Below are 15,000 nucleotides of genomic sequence, written 5' to 3'. Positions count from 1 at the left end.
CCCGGGGCTTGTGCCTGTTTGCTGAAGATTTGCTGTGGCGTGACTCACAAACACTTCCTAACTGAGACTTCAGCCATGCCGTATTCAGAGAAATCCAGGGAGCCCCGGGCCCTAGAATATGACAGACTTTCACATCATCCGACTCGCAGCTGCTCCGTCCTGACCCTAAATGCATTGCATTTTTAATACTTGCAATGATGGCACATTTCTAAATGATTAAAGTTATTTAGCGTTTGCATTGATAAGCCTTTTTTTTTTTTTTTAATCCTGTGAATATAACTTTCAAGTGAATACAAGGGATGTGTGATGCTCACAAAGGCGTTACAGAAGGTCTTAAGAAATTAGAGGTCAGTAGGATTTTTTTTTTTTTTTGACGCATGCATTAAAATGCATTGGTCTCAGTACATGAACACACGTACATGCACACACGTTCACTTCACCTCCCCCTGAAATATTAATTCCATAGCGTGATGGGATATTTTAAAGCAACCATGCGTATTGTGGACAGAGAAAGATTCCCGTGCTTTTTACTTTTTTTTAGTTCTTTGTGTGTCTGTCACGTCAAAAAATGAGGTCGTGTGGCTCTGATTTAAATTAGCTGGACTGTTCCAGACCCAATCTGGGTTCTCGGGGAGCTGCCAGATACTGCATCCGCAGCGAAGAACATCCAGCCAGATGGAGCCATGTCCCCACAATTCACAAAAACAAATGTGCGTCTTTATTCTTTCTTTTAGACGCCATGCTTAAAGGAACAGTCCGCCCCAAAACAAAAATGAGTTGTTCTCTTCGTCTGACTGCGTTTGGAGAAATGCAGCATTAAATCGCTTGTTCACCAGTGCATCCTCTGCGGTGAATGGGTGCCGTCGGATGTCAAAACATCTCAATGATCCGCAAGTAATCTACACAACTCCAGGCCGTTAATTAATGTCTCGTGTAGCAAAAACCTGTGTGTTTGTAACAAAAAAAACAAAACATCTCGACATTTCTAACTTTAAACCATTGGTTCCAGCTAAAATACCAGTCCTTACTTTAAGTGAAAAGTGAAGCTGTCCGAATCGGGAGTGGAAAATCCACGCTGTTTACAAGCAAAAACAGTTTTAATGCCGCATATCAGTGGATTTTGATGTGAAAGGACAACTAAAGCGTTTTATGGATTGCGATATAACTGATATTTTGGAAATAAGTGACCGTTTAAAGTCAAACCACCTTAACGATATATCTGTTTCTTCCAAGTGTGCAGCTCTTCTCGTAAGACTGCTTGTGGATTATTGCGATGCTTCTGCGACGGCACCCATTCACTGCAGAGGATTTATTGGTGAGCAAGCGGTTTCTCCAAATCATCAAAGTCTCCTGCATCTTGGAAGACGAGTAGATTGCGTGAAGCATGTCTCTCTCTTCAGCCTCTAGTCACAAACACCCGGTCATCTCACTACAGATGCCGTGATTATAGTCTCACATCGGACGCCAAAATCTGCAACAAAATCTCAAACTGCAGCATTTCAACAAACAAAGCAGACCCGAGATCTTTATTACAGACGTGAAAGGGAATTCTCTAAGCATTAAGATTTATGCTGCTAGATGCTTTTATTTGCATGTTAATTGTCGTCTGATGAATCTAAATAAATGAAATGTATTGTTTTGTTTATTTGGCCGTCTCTTAGGATCAATCCAGGCGGTGGGAGTGCTTTGAGTCACCGCTGCATTGTGACGGCACCTCATACCAATGAGCGCAAATCAGATTCATGTGCCGTGACGGGACCATCTCCATCTGAATAAATACAAACTATACCTGTGTGCTGAAATTTCACATCATTGCAGTAGTAGTAATTCAGTTAAGGCCTAAATTAATAGGAAATGTACTCGTTTCTGCCCGCTGAAATGGTGAAATGGTGAAATCATTCAAGATTTGCTGCTACTCTTTTTAAGACGCACTGTTACGATAACTCCAGACACCCAGAGCTCGGTGCAGATGTAGCATGCACGTTATCTGATTTGCATAATTCCTTCGGTAAATTAGGCGCTAAAGCAACGCAAACGGCTTATGCAAATAAACGGCACCACCAGCGGGCGCATCCCGGTCTCCCCCAGAGCGCAATGTACGACGGGTAAATGAACATCACGTTTCATTAGAGCTCGTTTGAGGAGATCTTGTAGGACCCAGAAACATGCCTTTCTTTACTGCCTCCGTGTGGGACATGATGCATGTCATTCAGCGCACCAGATGGAGAACCGAGGCGCACCGCTCTTCTGCGATATGCAAATAAACGGCCTTCCCTTATTAAAATTCATGACTGAAATAAGAGGTCATAACCAGCAAACGTCGAGAGCGGACAGGTTGTATTCCTTCGATTCTCCTTTCAGGCGCAGTGGTGCTAAAATTTCGGAAATAAAGTTTCTCGTGTGCAATATTTAAATGCTGTACAGAAACCGCAAGCCGTTATGTTCTTAATAATAATAAGATGTTGTTCTTTAAATTTGTACATTTCCGCAAAATGGGAACATGATTCCACTTTGTCATTTTAAAACAACATGTAAACAAAGCCTGCTAATAGGCCTGCTGCTTTTTTATTTGATTTTATTTATCAGTTCCTCAAAGAATAAAACCTAGTATGACGGCAAAACAAGAACATTTTCAGTGACATTGTGTTAAAGAAACGACAGACAATGCATCTAAACAATCTGAAACGTATCTTTTCTAACTAATGGTCACCGCTCAGTGTTATTAAAGTACTGGATATTTTCATTAAACTGACTGCATTTTATTTGCAATATTTATTTGCCGTAATTATGGGCATTGACCGCATTTAAATACACTGGAAAATTGCTAAATTTTAAAATGAAATAAAATAAAATGTTAAAAGTTAAAATGATAAAATGGTGGGTGAACCGCTGATGTCACACGGATCTTTAAAAAACACATTTAAAAAAACGAATGAAGTAAAAAACGTTATCTGAACTGGTTCACTTTCTAGTAACGTTTTAAATATTCATGTTTTTTTTTTGTGCATTTTTTAAATTCATCCTTCAGGCCTTGAAAAAAATATAATACTATTGTTTGCTTGTATGGAGCTGACATGCATAAAAAAAAGAGGCATTCGAGGTCTTTATTGATTTTTCTCTTTCCCCGACCCCTATCAAGTGCGAGCAGCACTGCATGACTGAATGCAGGACTCGAGGGACTGCAGCCTGACGGCCGTTAAGCAAAGCTGTCCGATAACACACACACACACACACACACACACACACAGCCGAAGTAAAGGTTAAGTCACATTTGCATCCGATGGACTGCTATAATGCACATAACTCCCCCCTGAGACGTGCAAGCTGCTTTAGTTCAGGTTCCATTCGTGTTTCTATTTGCTTCTAACATTAAAGAAAACACACAAGGGGTTTTCATTGAAACTGTTGGTCTCTAAAAAAATGTTGACATTTGATTGCCCAGCAAAACCAAATGCTAAGTTAGCTGATAAGGTGTCACAGATGCTCGTTTGGGCGTTGCTAGGTGGCTGTCAGGGTGTTCTGAATGGTTGCTAAGGCATTGATGGTTGTCAGGGTGGTTTGGGTGGCTGCTAGGGCGTTGCTAGGTGGTGTCACAGTGACCTGAATGGTTGCTTTGGTGTTAGGGTGTTGTTAGGTTGTTGTCACGGGTTTCTGGAGGGTTGCCAGGTAGTTGTCATGGTGTTCTGGGTGCTTTATTGTTTCGAGGATGTCCTGAAATGTTGCTATGCTGTTGTAAGGTGATTGGCACAGTGTACTGGATGGTTGCTACGTGGTTGTCATGGTATTGTTTATGATTGCTAGGGCATTGTTGTGTCTGTGTTTTTTGGATGAATGGTTGCTAGGGCATTACTAGTTGGTTGTTAGGGTGTTCTGAATTGTTGCATGGGAATTGCTAAGGTTTTGTTTTTCTGGATGGTTGCTAGGTGATTGTTCAGGTGTTCTGGGTGATTGTTAGGGCTTTACTAAGCGGTTGTTAGGGTGTTCCGGACGGTTGCTAGGTGGTGGCCAGGGTGTTCTCGGGCATTGCAAGATGGTTGTTAGGGTGTTTTATGTGGTTGCTTGGGCTTTGCTAAGTTGTTGTGTTCTTCTGGATGGTTGCTAGGTTGTTCAGGTGTTCTGGATAGCTACTAGGGCATTGTGAGATGATTGCCATGGTGATTTGGATGGCTGTTAGGGCATTGTTAGATGTTTGTCACAATTTTCTGAGTGGTAAGTACTGTGTAACAGTGTTCTGGTATGTCTCTAGGGTGTTGTTAGGTGGATGTCCCTGTCTTCTGGATGATTTGTGGTTGTCATGGTGTTCGGGATGGTTACTAGAGCGTTGCTAGAGTGTTCTGGCATTGTGCAAGATCGTCAAAGTAGCACATCCTTAAAGGATCCCCCCAGAATTTTCATTTTTGAGCCAGTTCTAAGTAAAAAGTTGCATAGAGACTTTGTGGAGTTCTAACTCAATTAATCAGACATTTCATAAAACACCTTCTATGGCCAGTAGTTGAATTAATTCAGTTGTTAAACGCTGTAGCCTTTGGCAACCAATAATATGTCATTTGTCTTATGTAGGTCATTTTTCTTTCATTAGGCTATTCCGCATGCGTTGCTAACATCAATGCTGATGCAAGCATCACTAATGAGTGCAACTCCGCTGCTTGGTTATTTGTTTTAGACATTGTAGGCTTTGGCACGCTTGACCCACAGCAATGTAACATTAACCTACATTCACTGCGTCTCACAGTCACCTGAATCCTAAGCAAGAGAGGGCGGGAGGGACGCACGAGCCTGAATACAAATCAGACTCTCTCCTAGAGTCCCGGTTGCGCCGACTCTCGCGCGCGCACACGCGCACTCGCCGCAGCCGCACAGGAGAGCCGCGCTTGAATCTCTCTCGCCTCGTTAAAGAGGGATCCGCCTGTGCGCGGTTTGCACACAGACCGCGAGCGCATCTGCGTGCGTTAATGCGAGGAAACGCTCCGCGTGGAAACAAAATAAAAAAAATCCTGCGTGGGTGGGCGGATAGACGGAAGAGCGAGGAGGAGGAGGAGGAGGAGAGGTGCGCAGGAGCTCCATGGAAAACGCACGTTATGGCCACCGCATAAGAATCCATCGCGACGGCCGTGTAGGGTGTGAAGTAAGTCTGGTTATCCATCTGATTGTGCATGCGAACTGTTTTGGTCATTGGGGGAGACGGCGCAGGACTGTCGGGGTGCGTGGAGGGGAGGGGGGGTCACCCTGGAAGGATGAGTGATGTTTCCCTGCCCCATATCTCTGGAAATCAGAAGGACGCGGAGAAGGAGGAGGGCGGTGGGGGTGTGGTATTCCCCAAACGCTAGCTCTAATTACCCTGTACGGCGAAATCCCTTTAGGGTTTCACGCTCTTATTGCTTTCGCGTGCGTCCCCCCACCCCCCACCTTTAATAGCTTGAAATCGCGACGCTTAGAAACGCGCGCGCCTGTTTTGGGGGGTGGCTCAAACCCAGACGCACGTTCAAATCAAAGACGAGGCACGTACGCGCCGTGTAATCCAGGTGCTTACAACCGCGCGCCAGCAAGAGGATTACGCTCTCGAGCATGTGTCTTTATTGCTGGGTTGGACTAATGAAGGAATACGGAGAAGAGAGAGAGAGAGAGAGACGAGTGACAGAGTGTAAGTCGTGCAGCATGTTTTGGTAAGTGTGTATGAGATGCAATAAAGGGCATTGAGTGGAGTTCGGTAAAAATGATAGTTCATGCAAAACTAGAAATGATGGGATTTGCTCGCCTTTGTTTTCATTTTAAAAACCGGTATGCGTTGCTTCCGAGAAATATACACGAGATGTTATTTTGAAAAAAATGTCCCAAAAAGTTATTTTTATTGTTAGTGCATGAAGTAGGGTTCAGTGTTTACCATTCCGATTTAAAATTATGATTGTTATTTAAATTTTTTTTTTTTTCAATTATTAAATTATTAATTTATTTGTAGGGCTGCACAATTTTTAAGCAATTATATAATAACAGTAATTAGCATTAGTGGCGTTAGTAGTAGTAGGCTATTGATTTAAGTAAGTAAGAAAATATAATATCAAATAGCAAAAAATCGAGCAATAATTTACAGAACAACTGTACAGTTGCTAATATCTCTGGCTGTCTTAATTACTTAGGTTTTTCACTTGGCTCCACGAGCCGTTTTCGTCAGACAGCAGCTGGTTTGTAAGTGCTTCTCGTTATAGATTTGAGAAGATGGTTCCCAAATGACATTAAAGCGACCCAAAGCAGAGATGAGTCTGACCGAGCCACTCTGAAACACTGAAAAAAAACCAGTGCTGCGCTTCTCTCTGAAATTCGCTCCGTTTTGGTGAAGATGCTATTTTTCGTTATAAGATCAAACCCAAAGTCAGAAACCTCGAGGAGTTGTTTCGCCGTACTCATCGCCATTCTTGAATTATTCTGAACTCCAATCTGAGGCAGGCCATCTATATTTTTATACCTGAACCGTAATGGAAAGCCGGGGCAAGCTCTGCGTTATAATGGAGTTGGTCCGCCCCGGGAGCCTGCGGTGTTTGACTGTACTAATTGAAGCTCAAGTGTCCTTTGGGGATATAACAGCCTAGTCTCAGTTTGTGGCGAACCAGCAGCCGTGCGTCTCTGGAAAAGCCCTCCTGTTTGAAGGGGCTTGTTCGTTTTAGCTGTTGCCTTAGTGTTTGTCAGCTTGGCTCTGTAGGGTATAGACGGCTCTATGATGCACAAGTTGGTCTTACGCCAACATGTCTGTCCCGCTCAAGCAAAACCTGTTCGGTTAGTACCACCTGACCACAAAAAAGCATTTTTTTTGGACAAATATGTTATTAAAATTGAATGCATTTTGTCATTTCGTAAACTATAATCATTGAAATGCTGTGCTTATAATAATGGGTACTTGTATTTAAGTTTTTTTATGCTTTACAGACCTTTATTTTCACCCAAAATCTGTGTTTTTAAGCATGCACTAGAAAATGTTTACTTGGGAATAAATATTTTCCACCGTGGTTCGCACAAAATGTAACAATAGAATATGAACTAAATAAAAAATTATATGCATCTATTCTGAGGCCTATAAACTTCAAGACCTTGCAACTTTGATGTCTTGAATCTTTAATGTCCTCGAGTGGCTTTTTCGTGTACATCCGTGTTTTCCATTTCAATGAAACTACCGTACTTCCAAATTCAAATCTGCATTTCGGTGTACATCGCTTCCCGACGACTAGATGCGAACTCGCCCACTCTGATTTCCAGAAAGTGCACTAATAAGATCCTAGCTCACGGTTTTGGCCACGGCCGTGCTATTTTAGTGCGTGACGTGCACCAGACGGCCTGCGACGAGTGGATGGCTGGTCTGTGGGTGCAAGCATACGCTAGACCGTTTCTAGACACTTCACCTGCATCTACATAATTATCAAAGCACGTTAACATGAGCGGGACTAGACTAAAGCTAATTGCAAAGGATTAAAAAGCAATGAGCAAGAGACGCCAAGCTGGTTCTTCAAGGACGGCCGTTTTTCTTCTTTATTTGAACGCATTCACCCCTAGAGCCTTACATTAGATCGCGTCTCCTCCTTGACCGGGATCGTGCGTTTTAGCGTCCCTTTTTCCTCAAAGGCATCAAAGCGGCACACCACATAGGCTTTTTAGAAAACCTTCCAATGTTGCCCAGCAATGAAGGAACGCTCCGGGTTTTTTTTTTTACATTATCTGAGGACTCGCACACTGACAGATGTAAAATGTTGACCGCTGTGAGCATAAGGCGCGCTAAAAGCGGAGGCATGTACTAGATGCTTTCTGTCGTAGCGCTTTAGTGCCTGCCTTCATGTGATATTCATTCCCCTGTCCTGAACTCGGAGGTTTTACGTTGTGATGTTCAACAGACCTGCTGACAAAATGCCGCTCGCTGGTTCACAAGGCCGGTCCAGTCCTAGAGAGTTCTGGGCCGGTTTAGACCATCTGTTCGTAAATGAATATTAGTGTAAAAGGGGGCTTTTAAGTGCTAATTAGATCGCAGCCCACTACAAATGGTTGCATCTTTTGCTCTCAGTAGTTGGTCTTGTAGGTCACATGCTCTCTGTCAAGTAAAGAGCAGCCACTTAATTTGACGTCTACTTTGACTGATCCAGTAAGCGGACCTAATCCAGACTAAACGGCGAGTCTTGTAGCATTTCGGTTTTTTTGGGACCGTGTAAAATATTACATGCAGCATACGCAAGAACAGGAAATCTAATAAATAAATAATCGTGGAATACCATAAATAGCATGTTTAAATGTGTAAATATGGGACTCGGAACCACAAAATGTGTGTGTGTGTGTGTGTGTGTGTGTGTATATATGTATATATATGTGTGTGTGTGTATATATATATATATATATATATATATATATATATATATATATAATATATGTATATGTATATGTATATATGGTTGTGTGTATATAAATAGTATTTTTAGACATTTGACACAAAACTTGACTCTTCTGTAGTTATATTGTGTGCTAAGCTTTTTTTCAAAGCTATGGCTAGGATCTATTCTCTCATTCCGGCTTTTTGTCGCCGTACCATTGCCTCAGCAGGTGCTGTAATATCCACAGGCGCTGTGTGATGTCAAGTTTTAAACTTTGAACTTTTGAACTTTGTTTTTGAACGCGATGCTACTGGTCTAATTGGATTCAATGAACTATGCTAAGCTATGCTAAAAGTGCTATCGCCAGCCCCGGAGATCGGCTGAACGGATTCAAAAAGAGTAAAACTCAACTTAATAACTTTGAAAATGACTCTATTTCCAAAAACAAGTGGAGTGTTGGTTTAATTTCAGATGGCTGCCGTTATTGTGTTCAATAGCCAAGAACCAGTTTGTTCTGTAAAATGGCAAATAAACATCTTTTTTATGTATAATTTCATTCTTTCTTGTTTCTTGCTATAAAAAAAAAAGTGCATGAAAAATCATGATCATCCATCCCTGATTTAGACGCAGGTAAACGTAAAACCTGTGTCACATAAAAGATGGACTCTCAGTATAATCTGATTGTTTTGTGGTCACCTGTATATATATTTCTATTCTACGTAGAGTTATGGGTTTGCGTTTTAATGCAGTCATGCATTAGAGTATCCTTCAGGCATGCAAAGGACGATTAAGTTATTGCAATTGAGTTTTCTAGCTCCTGACCCGTTCTTTCTTTCTCTTTCATGTGAGAAGAATAAAGTGGGAGTGTGAGAGGAGGAACCGAACGGAAAGAAGCGGGATCTACAATGGCAGCAGAAGAGAAGCCTACTGTGAAGAGCAGTAGCTCCATTGTACCATGTTTCCTATTTGTGGAGGTGAGTTATCCTCAACCCTAACTGTAATCCGGACATTATCAAGCTGGATCGGGACGTTTGGATGAACTCTGAATGAGTCGTGAACTCTCAGTGTTATGTCTTGGCCTGAAAGGAAGCGATGCTCAAATAAATGTTAAATAAGTCAAAGTTATTAGAGATGTGAAAAGAAACGCTAGCTTCCTTTGTACTGATTCAGATCAGATTCGCACCATGTGATTTTGAAGGTCGTAGTTCGCCCTACTATTAAAAAAAATATCATGCATATACATTTCATTCTTCACTGATAGATCTATCAATCTATATATCTACCCATTTATCTGTATCTATAGATGTATAGATATATTTCACCTTTTTCGGTGCTGATGCTGAATTTAAAGGAATGAAATGTTTTCCGTGATTCGGGCTGTTCAGGAAGTAAGAGCTCATTTCCACGCGCTGCATTTCTTGAAGGATGGCCAGATAATGGTCTGAATTGTTGTTGTGTGTTCACTAATGCTGCGTGTGCATCACAAACACATCACGACGCTTGCCTCCGCTGTGGTTACCATGGCTACCGATCAGCTGGATCTCTATCCTGCGTCTGTATCCTTGTGCCGTATCATTTTTAGACGCTCTTTCTCCCACACGTGTAAATCTTCTCTTTCCTTCCTCCTTCGGCTTTCGTGCGGTAATATGCCCACGCACGCATTCACACACAGACATATTGTGCTCTTGCAGCATGCGTGTACGATTATTTGTCTTTTTTCTTTTCCTTTTTTGTGTAGCACATTCAGCTATTGCTATGACTCACTTTATCAAGACGAAGCATAAGACTAGGACTGTGAGAGATGCATAACAGCCGGATAGGTTGCACGATGATGCGATTTATAGTCGGTAATGCAATTTAGATTAATATTAAGCAACGCATTCAGACTGTTTTTGGACTACTTTCATCTTCTTTATAGTTTTGAATGGGATTATTGTTTAAAAAACTAAGTGAAATGAAATATATTCCGGTCTTTAGCAATATCAGGAATGCATTAAACATTACATTAAATCAGTGTTTCTTCAATCAGGGGTAAATGCTAAAAAAAAAATTAAATCTTATAATTAATTAAGTAATAAAAATACTGAAATTTAAATTTAATTATAATTAAAAAATATTAAAAATAAATTAAATTAAAATAATTAATTATTATTAATTTTTTTTTCACACTTGAAATAGTTTTTATACCTGCATGTCAGTGTAGCATTAAACTGTGAACGTGTAAATGTGTTTAGTTGCATTAGTACAAACCTTCAAAAATCCAACAGTATGAGTCTGTGCAAATCATTTTGCACTAACAATCTACCCCCCATATTGTATTGTGTTGAAGGCAAAGACTTAATTTATGTATGCGGTGACAGAATTTACATTTTTGTTCCTAAAATTGTGAGTTTTGCCTCAGTAGAGGTGGCGCTGAAGAAGAAATGAGTTGTAAAATCCAGCAGAGGGCGCAACGCTGCAGCTCCTGCTTTAGTGACTTTGACTTTGTGCACATCTGTTTAGTCTCACTTAAATGAATAGTTGTTGTTAACGTGAAGTGAAATGATGAATCGGTTCATCTACGGACGTGAAGATTTGCTTCCGGTTTTGCCACGGCTCTGAGCTAATTTTCACAAAGACAGTAAATGCTAATTGCTACGGGAGAGCAGTTTAAAAATGTGCGTTAAATATAAACCGAGCAAGATATGAAACGTAAAGGTAGCGCGCGCGATCGTCGGTCGATGGCGGTGAGCAAAAGCGTATCTAGCTTCTCTGGCTCCTTTGATGGCGGCGTGGAGATCTAGAAAGGGGCCCGGAAAATGAAAGGAATAAAATAGATTTTTGTAAAAGGACTTTGACGCTTGAACTGGCAGGTCGCTGATGAGCATTGTGGGAGCTGAGCAGTTTGACTCAGTAGGAGGATGAAAGGCTAGCAGCGGGAAGGCAGAGAAACACTTGCTCTTGACGGATGAAAGAAGACTTGTGGAAAGAGAGGAAGAGCAGCAGAACTTGGCAGCGTCCTAAATGACTTGAGTTCGCCGGAGCGGCTTCTCGGCGGGATAATGTGTATTTACAGCTGAGGACGCTGAAGCGCACAGTAATAACAGACCGAGCACGCTTCTGCATCCACGCCGGCGGTCTCTTATCAAGCCGCTAATTGTGAAGCGACAACAAACACGATGAAGCGGTGTTCAGTCTGTACAGTACATGCTTGCATTCTAATCGAATCAGCTGTTGCTCGTTATTTTTTAATAAGGGGATGCGTCTATTCATCCTGCTGATAAAAATAACTTTTTTTTTTTATTTGCTGGTTTACTAGCCTTAACTGGTTTCCCGTGGTTTCTTAATATGGTTTCCCAAACTCAGCTAGAACAGCTAGAAAAGTGTCCAGAAGCCTAAAGCCTGCCTTTGTGGAGTGCGGCTGAGACGGCGCTCATTAAAGATCGTATTTGTGCTTCCGTCCATCATCGCACAGTACAAGTATAAGGTACGTGGCGTCCTTTGGTGCTGTTTAGTTCTGCTCATCAGGCAGAATAAAAGGCTGTAATGAGCTATGAATAAGAGGAGAGATGAGCTGTCACTCAAAGGACTAGACAGCCTTCAGTGTCTGGCAGCGTGAAGAGAGACGACTCTAAAAATACTCTGAAACACCAGACTGATTTCAGGCCCAATTAGAGCCGAGACATTTGAATGACACTGAGATTATGAGTCATATCTATCTATCTATCTATCTATCTATCTATCTATCTATCTATCTATCTATCTATCTATCTATGTATCTATCTATCTATCTATCTATCTATCTATCTATCTATCTATCTATCTATCTATCTATCTATCTATCTATCTATCTATCTATCTATCTATCTATCTATCTATCTATCTATCTATCTATCTATCTATCTATCTATCTATCTATCTATCTATCTATCTATCTGTCTGTCTGTCTGTCATCCATCTGTCTATCTATCTATCTATCTATCTATCTATCTATCTATCCATCCATCCATCCATCCATCCATCCATCCATCCATCCATCCATCCATCCATCCATCCATCCATCCATCCATCCATCTATCCATCTATCCATCTATCCATCTATCCATCTTTCTATCCATCTTTCTATCTATCTATCTATCTATCTTTCTATCTATCCATCCATCCATCTGCAAGCTATCAAGCTATAACTGAACTGTTATATATATATATATATATATATATATATATATATATATATATATATATATATATATAAGCATAAGCATATAAAAAGTAATATATATATGCATAGACAACAATATAAGTATTATTATTCTTATTATAAATTAATTAATTTAAAATATTTTACAATGAAATGCATTTACATAATTTTTAACGTAAATATTGTTAATGATAACAATACAAATAATATATGGATATATTAAACTAATAACGCATTTTAATTAAAAAGAGTAGGAATTTGAATAATATATATATATATATATATATATATATATATATATATATATATATATATATATATATATATATATATATATATAATAACAAATGTATCAAGAATAACAATACAAAATTAAATAAAAAAAAAAATACAAATATTATGAATGAAATCTTTATGTATTTTGGTCTTGTACTGTATATGCTATGTCCTAAATCTCATAAGTGATAACAGATCAGATTCCAGGCTGTAGTTTCCTCCAGAGCTGCCCTCCGCTCTCGAACCCTGATCCAGAAAGAGGTCAGAAAGCTCCGAGGACTCGTACCTTCTCAGACAAGGCTCTGAAACAGAGCTTCGGTTCGCCACGCTCTTCCCGAGATTACAGCACATCTGTCATCCTTAATTTATGGCAGCGACGAATCGTGTCCCGTGGTAGCCCCTCTCTCCGTGTCCTCCGCAGCTCTCCTCCGGAGCGAGTCGCCGCCTGTCAGCTGTGCTCACGGTGATGCCGCGCTTAATACGGCGGCCGTCTCTATTGATCCGTCTCAGCTTGTTTGCCGTATCCACGGCAGAGAGGCGCATATATTACAGAGCAAGTGTTCTCACGCGTGACGCATATAAACCTCCACAGCACACGGTCATGTTTTCAGGAGACATGTTAGACTGATCCGAACTTTTATCTCCGGCTAACCTCCAGAACCGAGTGCTGACAGCGGAGTAATGCTGAATTTTTGCCGGCTGTGGAGAGACATGTTGCCATATGGAGCGTTCCTCCTCCCCCCCGGTCTCTAATTAGACCGTTTGAGTGAACACAGAGTGATTCTGGCACGGTGCGTTTCATGATCGTTCACTAACTCGTGCCAGATAAAAGCGGCGCGCTCCAGTGAGGTACTGTTTTGGATTTTGAGCTGAATGTTTCCGATGAATGAATGGACAGACGAACTGATGATCAGTTGCCCGTGCGCTGCATGCGGGATCTGTGTCGTATTAATGCTCGCTAAATATTTACACTAGATCACATATAAAAAAGACGAAGAGAAATCTATATCATTTTGCATTCGTGTGTTAAAAAAACAGTGATATTTTGATATATTAAGAAGTAAAAATAAAGAGAAATAAAGAACTGTTTTCTGTTCTAATGTATTTAAAATATATATTTTTAAATATTTTAGCCTCCTTCAGAAATCATTGCAATATGTCACTTTGATATTCAAAACATCAATCAAAACCAATCAATCCATGTTTAAAATATTTGTGCTGCTTAATTTTTTTGTAAACCAATAATAATTATATATATATTCATTTATATATATATATATATATATTTATTCATATATATATATATATATATATATATATATATATATATATATATATATATATATATATATGAATATATGAGGTATAATTGGTTTGCAAAAATATATATACACATTATATATATATATATATATATATATATATATATATATATATATATGTGTGTGTATGTGTATGTTGTATAGTGCTATATACATTTATACACATAAACACGCACATACAGTATATTTGTAAAAAATATTTAGATGTATACATTTATATTCATAGAATTTCTATATTATATATGTCTATTTAATCTTTAATCAATGTATTTTAAATATATGCATGAATGTGAGTGTTTATATATGCATTAAAAATCTAATATTTATTTGCATAAATATAGTTATTTTTTCATTGTCCACAATCATAATAACTCTGATCACTTAAACAAATGAATTGCACATCTCTGTGTTATTTTTATCAGTCATTCGCCAAGGTACGGTGCTTATAGTCACACGTGTTTAGGGGTTTGCTCAGGTTTCTTGCTCTAAATCAAGCACAGCCAATCATCTTAAAGCGCCGGTCTGCCCCCTGCTGGACACATTCAGCATTGCACCACACGTATTTCGTCCTCCTTATCTTCTTTGTGTTTATATTTCCTGTAAAGCTGCTTTGGAACAGTGTGTGTTAAACAAATAATTACATTTCTGTTATAATCTACAGCTACATTCAGGCCGCGATGTTTGGAAACAAAACGTGCTGAATGTTTTATCCCTGCGACGTTGCGTTCTTGTGTCTTTTCTCTCTTCGTGAAGGACAGCGCTGCGGGTCAGGCTTTGTGTTCGGGTGTGCGTGGATGTGGGTGTCTGTGTGGGTGGACAGATCCGGGTGAATAATCCAAGCGCATTTTTTTCACGCTTCGAGCACTCGGCGAACGAGCGT

At 40.0% G+C, this 15,000-nt stretch overlaps 1 protein-coding gene across 6 annotated transcripts in view; it reads left to right on the top strand.

Annotated features, from left to right (window-relative positions):
* The window catches only part of plppr2a (phospholipid phosphatase related 2a), a 41,671-nt gene that overhangs the window by 5,193 nt on the left and 21,478 nt on the right, over positions 1–15,000 (top strand). For 2 of the 6 annotated variants that reach the window (XM_043232071.1, XM_043232107.1), the window contains exons 1-2: positions 4,811–5,125; positions 9,195–9,316. In XM_043232071.1, the coding sequence (XP_043088006.1) occupies positions 9,248–9,316 (69 nt within the window). In that variant the 5' untranslated portion in view covers positions 4,811–5,125; positions 9,195–9,247. Of the gene's footprint in view, positions 1–4,807; positions 5,126–5,362; positions 5,664–9,194; positions 9,317–15,000 lie in introns of those variants that run through there. The other 4 variants (XR_006248739.1, XM_043232094.1, XM_043232080.1 and 1 more) reach the window with 4 other exon arrangements.

Source organism: Puntigrus tetrazona, chromosome 3 (assembly GCF_018831695.1).
Source record: "Puntigrus tetrazona isolate hp1 chromosome 3, ASM1883169v1, whole genome shotgun sequence".
Lineage (NCBI taxonomy): Eukaryota > Metazoa > Chordata > Actinopteri > Cypriniformes > Cyprinidae > Puntigrus > Puntigrus tetrazona.
Note: the sequence above shows the minus strand (reverse complement) of the source record. Positions and strands in the feature narration are given on the sequence as shown.